At 39.3% G+C, this 14,864-nt stretch overlaps 2 protein-coding genes across 2 annotated transcripts in view; one reads left to right on the plus strand and one right to left on the minus strand.

The window, feature by feature from the left end:
* LOC139761330 (monocarboxylate transporter 9-like) overlaps positions 1 to 11,163 on the minus strand; it is a 51,743-nt gene extending 40,580 nt beyond the window's left edge. The window contains exon 1 of the mRNA XM_071685396.1: positions 10,352 to 11,163. Within this exon, the coding sequence (XP_071541497.1) occupies positions 10,352 to 10,810 (459 nt within the window). The 5' untranslated portion in view covers positions 10,811 to 11,163. The remainder of the gene's footprint in view (positions 1 to 10,351) is intronic.
* LOC139761332 (monocarboxylate transporter 9-like) overlaps positions 1 to 14,864 on the plus strand; it is a 247,853-nt gene that overhangs the window by 195,295 nt on the left and 37,694 nt on the right. The window lies entirely within an intron of this gene.

Genomic DNA, 14,864 nt, shown 5'->3' on the forward strand with positions numbered 1-14,864 from the left:
ACATTCACTGAGAACCAATCACTTTCCTCTCTTCCTACACGTACACATGCCTTACATCCTCGATAAAAACTTTTCACTGCTTCTAACAACTTGCCTCCCACACCATATATTCTTAATACCTTCCACAGAGCATCTCTATCAACTCTATCATATGCCTTCTCCAGATCCATAAATGCTACATACAAATCCATTTGCTTTTCTAAGTATTTCTCACATACATTCTTCAAAGCAAACACCTGATCCACACATCCTCTACCACTTCTGAAACCACACTGCTCTTCCCCAATCTGATGCTCTGTACATGCCTTCACCCTCTCAATCAATACCCTCCCATACAATTTACCAGGAATACTCAACAAACTTATACCTCTGTAATTTGAGCACTCACTCTTATCCCCTTTTCCTTTGTACAATGGCACTATGCACGCATTCCTCCAATCCTCAGGCACCTCACCATGAGTCATACATACATTAAATAACCTTACCAACCAGTCAACAATACAGTCACCCCCTTTTTTAATAAATTCCACTGCAATACCATCCAAACCTGCTGCCTTGCCGGCTTTCATCTTCCGCAAAGCTTTCACTACCTCTTCTCTGTTTACCAAATCGTTTTCCCTAACCCTCTCACTTTGCACACCACCTCGACCAAAACACCCTATATCTGCCACTCTATCATCAGACACATTCAACAAACCTTCAAAATACTCACTCCATCTCCTTCTCACATCACCACTACTTGTTATCACCTCCCCATTTGCGCCCTTCACTAAAGTTCCCATTTGCTCCCTTGTCTTACGCACCCTATTTACCTCCTTCCAGAACATCTTTTTATTTTCCCTAAAATTTAATGACACTCTCTCACCCCAAATCTCATTTGCCCTTTTTTTCACCTCTTGCACCTTTCTCTTGACCTCCTGTCTCTTTCTTTTATACATCTCCCACTCAATTGCATTTTTTCCCTGCAAAAATCGTCCAAATGCCTCTCTCTTCTCTTTCACTAATACTCTTACTTCTTCATCCCACCACTCACTACCCTTTCTAATCAACCCACCTCCCACTCTTCTCATGCCACAAGCATCTTTTGCGCAATCCATCACTGACTCCCTAAATACATCCCATTCCTCCCCCACTCCCCTTACTTCCATTGTTCTCACCTTTTTCCATTCTGTACACAGTCTCTCCTGGTACTTCCTCACACAGGTCTCCTTCCCAAGCTCACTTACTCTCACCACCTTCTTCACCCCAACATTCACTCTTCTTTTCTGAAAACCCATACAAATCTTCACCTTAGCCTCCACAAGAGGCGGGGGGGCCGGAAATCCTCCCCTCCTTGTATTAACTTTCTAAAATGGGAAACAGAAGAAGGAGTCACGCGGGGAGTGCTCATCCTCCTCGAAGGCTCAGAGTGGGGTGCCTAAATGTGTGTGGATGTAACCAAGATGTGAAAAAAGGAGAGGTAGGTAGTATGTTTGAGGAAAGGAACCTGGATGTTCTGGCTCTGAGTGAAACGAAGCTCAAGGGTAAAGGAGAAGAGTAGTTTGGGAATGTCTGGGGAGTAAAGTCAGGGGTTAGTGAGAGGACAAGAGCAAGGGAAGGAGTAGCAATACTCCTGAAACAGGAGTTGTGGGAGTATGTGATAGAATGTAAGAAAGTAAATTCTCGAATAATATGGGTAAAACTGAAAGTTGATGGAGAGAGGTGGGTGATTATTGGTGCATATGCACCTGGGCATGAGAAGAAAGATCATGAGAGGCAAGTGTTTTGGGAGCAGCTGAATGAGTGTGTTAGTGGTTTTGATGCACGAGACCGGGTTATAGTGATGGGTGATTTGAATGCAAAGGTGAGTAATGTGGCAGTTGAGGGAATAATTGGTATACATGGGGTGTTCAGTGTTGTCAATGGAAATGGTGAAGAGCTTGTAGATTTATGTGCTGAAAAAGGACTGATGATTGGGAATACCTGGTTTAAAAGGCGAGATATACATAAGTACACTTATGTAAGTAGGAGAGATGGCCAGAGAGCGTTATTGGATTACGTGTTAATTGACAGGCGTGCGAAAGAGAGACTTTTGGATGTTAATGTGTTGAGAGGTGCAACTGGAGGGATATATATATATATATATATATATATATATATATATATATATATATATATATATATATATATATATATATATATATATATATATATATATATATATATATATATATATATATATATTTATATATATGTAAATATATATATATATATATATATATATATATATATATATATATATATATATATATATATATATATATATATATATATATATCACATACAAAGCTCCAACAGCCAGGATTGAACCTGGGACCCCTTGTGCAACAGGCAGGCATGCTAACCGCTAGGCTAAGGGACTGTATAATAGGAAACAACTATTCGAAATACTAAGTACTCAAATACCCTTCCTCTCACAATGGTGAGCAACGGGGTCAATCGGTTGTTTCCGAACACACACACACATATATATATATATATATATATATATATATATATATATATATATATGGCAGATATAGGGTGTTTTGCTCGAGTTGGTATGCAAAGTGAGAGGGTTAGGGAAAATGATTTGGTAAATAGAGAAGAGGTAGTAAAAGATTTACGGAAGATGAAAGCTGTCAAGGCAGCAGGTTTGGATGGTATTGCAGTGGAATTTATTGAAAAAGGGGTGACTGTATTGTTGACTGGATGGTAAAATTATTTAATGTATGTATGATTCATGGTGAAGTGCCTGAGGCTTGGCGGAATGCTTTAATAGTGCCATTGTACAAAGGCAAAGGGGATAAGAGTGAGTGATCAAATTACAGAGGTATAAGTTTGTTGAGTATTCCTGGAAAATTATATGGGACGGTATTTATTGAGAGGGTGAAGGCATGTACAGAGTATCAGATTGTGGAAGAGCAGTGTGGTTTCAGAAGTGGAGGAGGATGTGTTGATCAGGTGTTTGCTTTGAAGAATGTATGTGAAAAATACTTAGAAAAGCAAATAGATTTGTACGTAGCATTTATGGATCTGGAGAAGGCATATGATAGAGTAATAGAGTTGGAAGGTATTAAGAATATATGGTGTGGGAGGCAAGTTGTTAGAAGCAGTGAAAAGTTTTTATTGAGTATGTAAGGCATGTGTACGTGTAGGAAGAGAGTAAAGAGATTGGTTCTCGGTGAATTTATGTTTGCGGCTGGGATGTGTGATGCCTCCATGGTTGTTTAATTTGTTTATGGATGGAGTTGTTAGGGAGGTGAATGCAAGAGTTTTGGAAAGAGGGACAATAATGCATTCTGTTGTCGATGAGAAAGATTGGGAAGTGAATCAGTTGTTGTTCGCTGATGATACAGCGCTGGTGGCTGATTCATGTTAGAAATTGCAGAAGCTGGTGACTGAGTTTGGTAAAGTGTGTGAAAGAAGAAAGTTAAGAGTAAATGTGAATAAGAGCAAGGTTATTAGGTACAGTAGTATTGAGGGTCAAGTCAATTGGGAGGTAAGTTTGAATGGAGAAAAACTGGAGGAAGTAAAGTGTTTTAGATATCTGGGAGTGGATTTGGCAGCGGATGGAACAATGGAAGCTGAAGTGAACCATTGGGTGGGTGAGATGGCAATATTCTGGGAGCCTTGAAGAATGTTTGGAAGTCGAGAGCATTATCTCGGAAAGCAAAAATGGGTATGTTTGAAGGAATAGTGGTTCCAACAATGTTGTATGGTTGCGAGGCGTGGGCTATGGATAGAGTTGTGCGCAGGAGGGTGGATGTGCTGGAAATGAGATGTTTGAGGACTATATGTGGTGTGAGGTGGTTTGATCGAGTAAGTAATGTAAGGTTAAGAGAGATGTGTGGAAATAAAAAGAGTGTTGTTGAGGGAGCAGACGAGGGTGTTTTGAAATGGTTTCGTCACATGGAGAGAATGAATGAGGAAAGGTTGACCAAGAGGATATATGTGTCATATGTGGAGGGAACGATTAGAAGTGGGAGACCAAATTGGAGGTGGAAGGAAGGAGTGAAAAAGATTTTGAGTGATCGGAGCCTGAACATGCAGGAGGGTGAAAAGTGTGCAAGGAATAGAGTGAGTTGGAACGATGTTGTATACCGGGGTCGACGTGTTGTCAATGTATTGAACCAGGGCATCTGAAGCGTCTGGGGTAAACCATGGAAAGTTCTGTGGTGCCTGGATGTGGAAAGGGAGCTGTGGTTTCGGTGCATTATTACATGACAGCTGGAGAATGAGTGTGAACGAATGGGGCCTTTATTTTCTTTTCCTAGCGCTACCTCGCACACATGAGGGGAGCGGGTTATTATTCCATGTGTGGCGAGGTGGCGATAGGAATAAATAAAGGCAGAGAGTATGAATGATGTATATGTGTATATATGTATATGTCTGTGTGTGTATATATATGTGTACATTGAGATGTATAGGTATGTATATTTGCGTGTGTGGACGTGTATGTATATACATGTGTATGTGGGTGGGTTGGGCCATTCTTTCGTCTGTTCCCTTGCGCTACCTCGCTAATGCGGGAGACAGCGACAAAGCAAAACAAAATAAACAAATAACAAATAATAGGGGTTAGGGGAGAATATCCCTAGGGATAGGGGAGAAAGAATACTTCCCACGCATTCCTCACGTGTCGTAGAAGGCGACTAAAGGGGACGGGAGCGGAGGGCCAGAAACCCTCCCCTCCTTGTATTTTAACTTTCTAAAAGGGGAAACAGAAGAAGGAGTCACGCGAGGAGTGCTCATCCTCCTCGAAGGCTCAGATTGGGGTGTCTAAATGTGTGTGGATGTAACCAAGATGAGAAAAAAGGAGAAATGGGTTGTATGTTTGAGGAAAGGAACCTGGATGTTTTGGCTCTGAGTGAAACGAAGCTCAAGGGTAACGGGGAAGAGTGGTTTGGGAATGTCTTGGGAGTAAAGTCAGGGGTTAGTGAGAGGACAAGAGCAAGGGAAGGAGTAGCACTACTCCTGAATCAGGAGTTGTGGGAGTATGTGATAGAGTGTAAGAAAGTGAATTCTAGATTGATATGGGTAAAACTGAACGTTGATGGAGAGAGATGGGTGATTATTGGTGCATATGCACCTGGGCATGAGAAGAAAGATCATGAGAGGCAAGTGTTTTGGGAGCAGCTGAATGAGTGTGTTAGTGGTTTTGATGCACGCGACCGGATTATAGTGATGGGTGATTTGAATGCAAAGGTGAGTAATGTGGCAGTTGAGGGAATAATTGGTATACATGGAGTGTTCAGTGTTGTGAATGGAAATGGTGAAGAGCTTGTAGATTTATGTGCTGAAAAAGGACTGTTGATTGGGAATACCTGGTTTAAAAATCGAGATATACATAAGTATACGTATGAAAGTAGGAGAGATGGCCAGAGAGCGTTATTGGATTACGTGTTAATTGATAGACGCACGAAAGAGAGACTTTTGGGTGTCAATGTGCTGAGAGGTGCAACTGGAGGGATGTCTGATTATTATCTTGTGAAGGCGAAGGTAAAGATTTGTGGGGGTTTTCAGAAAAGAAGAGAGAATGTTGGGGTGAAGAGAATGGTGAGAGTAAGTGGGCTTGGGAAGGAGTCTTGTGTGAGGAAGTACCAGGAGAGACTGAGTACAGAATGGAAAAAGGTGAGAACAAAGGAGGTAAGGGGAGTGGGGGAGGAATGGGATGTATTTAGGGAAGCAGTGATTGCTTGCGCAAAAGATGCTTGTGGCATGAGAAGCATGGGAGGTGGGTTGATTAGAAAAGGTAGTGAGTGGTGGGATGAAGTAAGATTATTAGTGAAAGAGAAGAGAGAGGCATTTGGACGATTTTTGCGGGGAAAAATGGAAATGAGTGGGAGAGGTATAAAAGAATGAGGCAGGAGGTTAAGAGAAAGGAACAAGAGGTGAAAAAGAGGGCAAATGAGAGTTGGGATGAGAAAGCATCATTAAATTTTAGGGAGGATTAAAAGATGTTTTGGAAGGAGGTAAATAGAGTGCGTAAGACAAGGGAGCAAATGGGAACGTTAGTGAAGGGGGCTAATGGGGAGGTGATAAGAAGTAGTGGTGATGTGAGAAGGAGATGGAGTGAGTATTTTGAAGGTTTGTTGAATGTGTTTGATGATAGAGTGGCAGATATAGGGTCTTTTGGTCGGGGTGGTGTGACAAGTGAGAGGGTTAGGGAAAATGATTTGGTAAATAGAGATGAGGTAGTAAAAGCTTTACGGAAGATGAAAGCCGGCAAGGCAGCAGGTTTGGTTGGTATTGCAGTGGAATGTATCAAAAAAGGGGGTGACTGTATTGTTGACTGGTTGGTAAGGTTATTCAATGTATGTATGATTTATGGTGAGGTGCCTGAGGTTTGGCGGAATGCTTGCATAGTGCCATTGTACAAAGGCAAAGGGGATAAGAGTGAGTGCTCAAATTACAGAGGTATAAGTTTGTTGAGTATTCCTGGTAAATTATATGGGAGGGTATTGATTGAGAGGGTGAAGGCATGTACAAAGCATCAGATTGGGGAAGAGCAGTGTGGTTTCAGAAGTGATAGAGGATGTGTGGATCAGGTGTTTGCTTTGAAGTATGGATGTGAAAAATACTTAGAAAAACAAATGGATTTGTATGTAGCATTTATGGATCTGGAGAAGGCATATGATAGAGTTGATAGAGATGCTCTATGGAAGGTTTTCAGAATATATCGTGTGGGAGCCAAGTTGTTAAAAGCAGTGAAAGACATGTGTACGTGTAGGAAGAGAGGAAAGTGATTTGTTCTCAGTGAATGTGTCTCAGACTGTCTGCCTTTTTTTGTTCCCATCGCCACCTCGCCACACATGGAATAACGACCCCCTCTCCCCTAATGCGAGGTAGCGCTAGGAAAACACAACAAAGGCCTCATTCGTTCACACTCAGTCTCTAGCTGTCATGTAATAATGCACCGAAACCACAGCTCCCTTTCCACATCCAGGCCCCACACAACTTTCCATGGTTTACCACAGACGCTTCACATGCCCTGATTCAATCCACTGACCGCACGTCAACCCGGTATACCACATCGATCCAATTCACTCGATTCCTTGCCCTCCTTTCACCCTCCTGCATGTTCAGGCCCCGATCACACAAAATCTTTTTCACTCCATCTTTCCACCTCCAATTTGATCTCCCACTTCTCCTCGTTCCCTCCACCTCAGAAACATATATCCTCTTGGTCAATCTTTCCTCACTCATTCTCTCCATGTGCCCGAACCATTTCAAAACACCCTCTTCTGCTCTCTCAACCACGCTCTTTTTATTTCCACACATCTCTCTTACCCTTACGTTACTTACTCGATCAAACCACCTCACACCACACATTGTCCTCGAACATCTCATTTTCAGCACATCCATCCTCCTGCGCACAACTCTATCCATAGCCCACGCCTCGCAACCATACAACATTGTTGTAACCACTATTCCTTCAACATACCCATTTTTGCTTTCCGAGATAATGTTCTCGACTTCCACACATTCTTCAAGGCTCCCAGAATTCTCGCCCCCTCCCCAACCCTATGATCCACTTCCGCTTCCATGGTTCCATCCGCTGCCAGATCCACTCCCAGATATCTAAAACACTTTACTTCCTCCAGTTTTTCTCCATTCAAACTTACCTCCCAATTGACTTGACCCTCATCCCTACTGTACCTAATAACCTTGCTCTTATTCACATTTACTCAACTTTCCTCTTTCACACACTTTACCAAACTCAGTCACCAGCTTCTGCAGTTTCTCACATGAATCAGCCACCAGCGCTGTATCATCAGGAACAACAACTGACTCACTTCCCAAGCTCTCTCACCCCGAACAGACTTCATACTTGCCCCTCTTTCCAAAACTCTTGCATTCACCTCCCTAACAACCCCATCCATAAACAAATTAAACAACCATGGAGACATCACACACCCCTGCCGCAAACCTATATTCACTGAGAACCAATCACTTTCCTTCCTTCCTACACGTACACATGCCTTAAATCCTCGATAAAAACTTTTCACTGATTCTAACAACTTGCCTCCCACACCATATATTCTTAATACCTTCCACAGAGCATCTCTATCAACTCTATCATATGCCTTCTCCAGATCCATGAATGCTACATGCAAATCCATTTGCTTTTCTAAGTATTTCTCACATACATTCTTCAAAGCAAACACCTGATCCACACATCCTCTATCACTTCTGAAACCACACTGCTCTTCCCCAATCTGATGCTCTGTACATGCCTTCACCCTCTTAATCAATACCCTCCCATATAATTTGCTAGGAATACTCAACAAACTTATACCTCTGTAATTTGAGCACTCACTCTTATCCCCTTTGCCTTTGTACAATGGCACTATGCACGCATTCCGCCAATCCTCAGGCACCTCACCATGAGTCATACATACATCATAATAACCTTACCAACCAGTCAATAATACAGTCATCCCCTTTTTTAATAAATTCCACTGCAATACCATCCAAACCTGCTGCCTTGCCGGCTTTCATCTTCCGCAAAGCTTTTACTACCTCTTCTCTGTTTATCACATCATTTTCCCTAACCCTCTCACTTTGCACACCACCTCGACCAATACACCCTATATCTGCCACTCTATCATCAAACACATTTAACAAACCTTCAAAATACTCACTCCATCTCCTTCTCACATCACCATTACTTGTTATCACCTCCCCATTTCCGCCCTTCACTGAAGTTCCCATTTGCTCCCGTGTCTTACGCACTTTATTTACCTCCTTCCAGAACATCATTTTTTTCTCCCTAATATTTAATGATACTCTCTCACCTCTATATATATATATATATATATATATATATATATATATATATATATATATATATATATATATATATATATATATATATATATATATATATATATATATATATATATATATATATATGTATATATATATATATATATATATATATATATATATATATATATATATATATATATATATATATATATATATATATATATATATATATATATATATATATATATATATATATATATATGTATATATATATATATATATATATATATATATATATATATATATATATATATATATATATATATATATATATATATATATATATATATATATATATATATATATATATATATATATATATATATATATATATATATATATATATATATATATATATATATATATATATATATATATATATATATATATATATATATATATATATATATATATATATATATATATATATATATATATATATATATATATATATATATATATATATATATATATATATATATATATATATATATATATATATATATATATATATATATATATATATATATATATATATATATATATATATATATATATATATATATATATATATATATATATATATATATATGTAGGAGTTCATACAATCTTATTCTACATGTAATTTCTTTATACACGTTGCACGACATGTTTCTTGGAGACAGTCCACCTCATCAGGTGACAGTACTTAACAAAGTTATTTAAATCCCAACATCACACCTGGTTCCCGCCGTACAACACAATTCACTGGAGGCCAATCACTGTCTGGTATGTCTGGTCGTAACCCGTGAAAGGGAGAGTGATGAAGGGGGACTAAGTTTCCTCCATTCAAGCTTACATCACAATGAACTTGTCCCTCAATCCTACTGAAAATGATTGCATTGCTCATATTCAAATTTACTGTCAAATTTCTACTTTCACATACTTTTCCAAACTTTTCCTCATTTTCACATCCGAATTAGCTACCAGAGCTGTATCATTGGCGAAGAACAACTGACACTTCCCAGGCCCTCTCATCCCAACGGACTGCATACTCTCCCCTCTCTCCAAATTTTTTGCATTTACCTCCCTAACCACCCTATCCATAAACAAATTAAACAACCATGGGGACACTACACACACCTGCCAGCTTTCACTGAGAACCAATCACTTCCCGCTCTTTCTACCTTACATCATTGACAAAAACTTTTCACTGCTTCTAGCAACTTAGCTCCCACTCAGTACACTCTTAAGGCCTTCCACAAAACATCTCTGTCCACCTGTCATGCGCCTTCTCCAGATCCATAAATGCCACATACAAATCATCTATTTCTTTGAATATTTCTCACATACATTCTTCGAAGGAAACACCTAATGCACACATCAAATACCACTTATATATGTATATATAATGATCTGCTGAATATTGCAAAATTTGTATCTGAGATCTTATATATGATTTATGCAACAAAAACTACAATTAAAAGTACAGTGGTACTAAGATATGCTTGAAACTTACCATGATGATGAGGGTACCTATCGCCACTAGCCATCCCCAGCCACCGTCAGGCACCTGCAAGTCCTCCTCCAACGTCACCGGTGAGGTGCTAGGGTCTTGTGTCTCTCCTGCGGACGAGTTGTGCATCTGCTCGTGGTTGCTGTCCCCTCCATCACAACACCTGACCACTCCGGGATCCTCCTGTACGTTACCAGATTCTCCTTTCTGTATGTGGTGTCTCCCCGACCTCCTGGTGTTCATACCTCCGTCCGGGTAACTGGCGTGGATGATGAGGTTTGTACTGTGGCTGCTGGATTCTCTCGTGCTTCCTGTACTGGTCTGCTTAACCCTCTCACCATCCACGTTTCCTTTGCCATACTCATGTATCTTCGGATCATATACTGTTTCGGTTTTTCCTTTGCTTTCCAAGAATATGCGACCTGTATCCGATATTTCACAACTTATTTCATTATCACTCATCGTGCTTTTGATATCACGCACACACTAGCTGTTATTACTCAAATGAGTTTCACTCATTCTACAGATTTTTACATCACTGAGTTACTCTGACAGTCTGGGAGATTAGTGTCACTACCTCCACTAGCTGTGGGGACGAGGATATGTAGCTTGTCACCTTGCAACTGTTCACGTTATCTCTGACTTATCTTTCCTTCTCTTTACCTCTGATGTTTATTGAATCACTACACGTATCAACATCTGAATGTTCTTCCTCTCCTGTGGGATGATCACTGGACAACGGTGGAGTGCCTTATCCACTATCTGAAGGCACGACGATTTTCCTATCATTAATCACTACTTCCAACACAGACTCCGCGTCAGTCCCGGCAAGCAGGTCTTTCCGCTGCCTCATGCTGACAGACGGTCTGTATCTTATCTGCCACTTAGGTATGTGAACGCCAGTGCAGCGACCAATAACATCATTGACTGATAACCGTGCTCGGGATAGACCTTCATTTTGCATTTTTCGTTATTCAGTATCAAATATGAACCTTGTTTTCCAGTGCACATGCCACTCCACACTGTTAATGACATACTTAGTGAAACGTTGCGTTGGAATTGAGTGATTTCGTTTTGTGGGGCCTGGATGTGGAAAGGGCGCTGTGGTTTCGGTGCATTATACATGACAGCTACAGACTGTGTGAACGAATGTGGCATTTGTTGTCTTTTCCTAGCGCTACCTCACGTGCATGTGGGGGAAGGGGGGCTGTCATTTCATGTGTGGCGGGGTGGCGACGAAATGAATAAAGGCAGCAAGTATGGATTATGTACATGAGTATATATGTATGTCTGTGTATGTATATATATGTATACGTTGATTTTTATAGGTATGGTTATATGTGTGTGTCTGGACGCGCATATATATATATATATATATATATATATATATATATATATATATATATATATATATATATATATATATATATATATATATATATATATATGTATATATATACATGTGTATGTGGATGAGTTGGGACATTCTTTCGTCTGTTTCCCTGCGCTACCTCGCTGATGCGGGTTACAGCGACAAAATATAATAAATAGATAAGTAAATAGATAAATAAATGAATAATATATATATATATATATATATATATATATATATATATATATATATATATATATATATATATATATATATATATATATATATATGTATATATATATATATATATATATATATATATATATATATATATATATATATATATATATATATATATATATATATATATATATATATATCCCTGGGGATAGGGGATTAAGAATACTTCCCACGTATTCCCTGCGTGTCGTAGAAGGCGACTAAAAGGGGAGGGAGCGGGGGGCTGGAAATCCTCCCCTCTCGTTTTTTTTTTTTTTTTAATTTTCTGAAAGAAGGAACAGAGAATTGGGCCAGGTGAGGGTATTCCCTCAAAGGCCCAGTCCTCTGTTCTTAATGCTACCTCGCTAACGCGGGAAATGGCGAATAGTTTAAAAGAAATATACATATATATATATATATATATATATATATATATATATATATATATATATATATATATATATATATATATATATATATATATATATATATATATATATATATATATATATTTATTTATATATTTTGCTTTGTCGCTGTCTCTCGCGTTAGCGAAGTAGCGCAAGGAAACAGACGAAAGAAATGGCCCAACCGGTCCACACACGCACATATTCATACCTATACATCTCAACGTATACATATATATATACACAGACAGACATATACGTATATACACATGTACATAATTCATACTGTCTGCCATTATTGATACCCATCGCCACCCCGCCACACATGAAATAACAACCATCTCCACCCTCATGTGCGCGAGGTCTCGCTAGGAAAAGATAACAAAGACCACATTCGTTCACACTCAGTCTCTTGCTATCACGTGAGAATGCACCGACCCACAGGTCCGTTTCCACGTCCAGGACCCACAGAACTTTCCATGGTTTACCCCAGACGCTTCACATGCCCTGGTTGAATCCACTGAGAGCACGTCGATCCCGATATAGCACATTGTTCCAAATTACTCTATTCCTTGCACGCCTCACCCTCCTGCATGTTCAGGCCCCGATCACTTAAAATCTTTCTCACTCCATCTTTCCACCTCCAAATTGGTCTCCCACTTCTCCTCGATCACTCCACCTCTGACACATATATCCTCCTGGTCAATCTTTCCTCGCTCATTCTCTCCATGTGACCAAAACCATTTCAGACCACACTCCTCTGCTCTCTCAACCACACTCTTTTTATTACCACACATCTCTCTTACCCTATTATCATTTACTCGATCAAACCATCTCACACCACATACCTTCCTCAAACATCTCATTTTCAGAACATCCACCCTCCTCGGCACAAATCTATTCATAGCCCCACGCCTCGCAACCATGAAACGTTGTTGGAACCACTATTCCTTCAAACGTACATATTTTTGCTTTCCAAGATAATATTCTCGACTTCCACACATTTTTGAACGTTCCCAGAACTTTCGCCCCTTCCCCCAGCCTATGATTCATTTCCGCTTCCATGGTTCCATCCGCTGCCAAATCCACTCCCAGATATCTAGAACACTTCACTTCCTCCAGTTTCTCTCCATTCAAACTTAACACCCAGTTGACTTGTCCCTCAACCCAACTATTCAAAATAACCTTGCTCTTATTCACATTTACTCTCAGCTTTCTTCTTTCACACACTTTACCAAACTCAGTCACCAGCTTCTGCAGTTTCTCACCCGAATCAGCCAACAGCGTTGACGCATCAGCGAACAACAACTGACTCACTTCCCAAGCTCTCTCATCCCCAACAGACTTCATACTTGCCCCTCTTCCCAAAACTCTTGCATTCACCTCCCTAACAACCCCTCCATGAAGAAATTAAACAACCATGGAGACATTACACACCACTGCTGCAAACCTACATTCACTGAGAACCAGTCACTTTCCTCTCCTCCTACACGTACTCATGCCTTAAATCCACGATAAAAACTTTTCATTGCTTCTTACAACTTGCCACCCACACCATACATTCTTAATACATTCCAGAGAGCATCTCTATCAACTCTATCGTATGCCTTCTCACGATCCATAAATGCTTCATAGAAAGAATACTTCCCACGTATTCCCTGCGTGTCGTAGAAGGCGACTAAAAGGGGAGGGAGCGGGTGGCTGGAAATCCTCCCCTCTCTTTTTTTTTTTTTTTTTTCCAAAAGAAGTAACAGAGAAGGGGGCCAGGTTAGGATGTTCCCTCAAAGGCCCAGTCCTTTGTTCTTAACGCTACCTCGCTAACACGGGAAATGGCGAATAGTTTGAAAAAAAAAAAAAAAAAAAAAATATATATATATATATATATATATATATATATATATATATATATATATATATATATATATATATATATATATATATATATATATTCCTATGAGTCCACGGGGAAAATGAAACACGAAAAGTTCCCAAGTGCACTTTCGTGTAATAATCACATCATCAGGGGAGACACAAGAGAGAAATATAAGTCAGGTGATATACATCGAAGAGACAAAGCTAGGACGCCATTTGGTAAATATGTGATTGTTCAAAACACACAACGAGCGTTCATAAACTTATCATTTTACAAATCTTATCAACACTAAAGTTACCTATTTTGTAAAGACCATCACTAAAATTAAGATTATAATTCTTTGTGTAATTAATAATAGAAGATTCAATGATATTTCTCATTGCTATTATGAATTAAGGAAAGAACGCAATACGCTACAAGTGTCACTAAATCGTAAGTTGGACCATCTTATTGAAAACAGCGACTGGACCAAGAAGACAAACCCATCTTTTGTGGTAAACCTGTCTAATAAACAAATAGATAAAGATTCCTTGTGTGCATTAGGCTAAGGTTTAAGCTTTGTGTGCTCTAACAGAGAAGCCAGCTGTGTTGATGTCACAAAGTATTTTTGTAATTTGGAAAAATACAGTAATTTAAGTAATGACG

Source organism: Panulirus ornatus, chromosome 40, assembly GCF_036320965.1.
Source record: "Panulirus ornatus isolate Po-2019 chromosome 40, ASM3632096v1, whole genome shotgun sequence".
Taxonomy (NCBI): domain Eukaryota; kingdom Metazoa; phylum Arthropoda; class Malacostraca; order Decapoda; family Palinuridae; genus Panulirus; species Panulirus ornatus.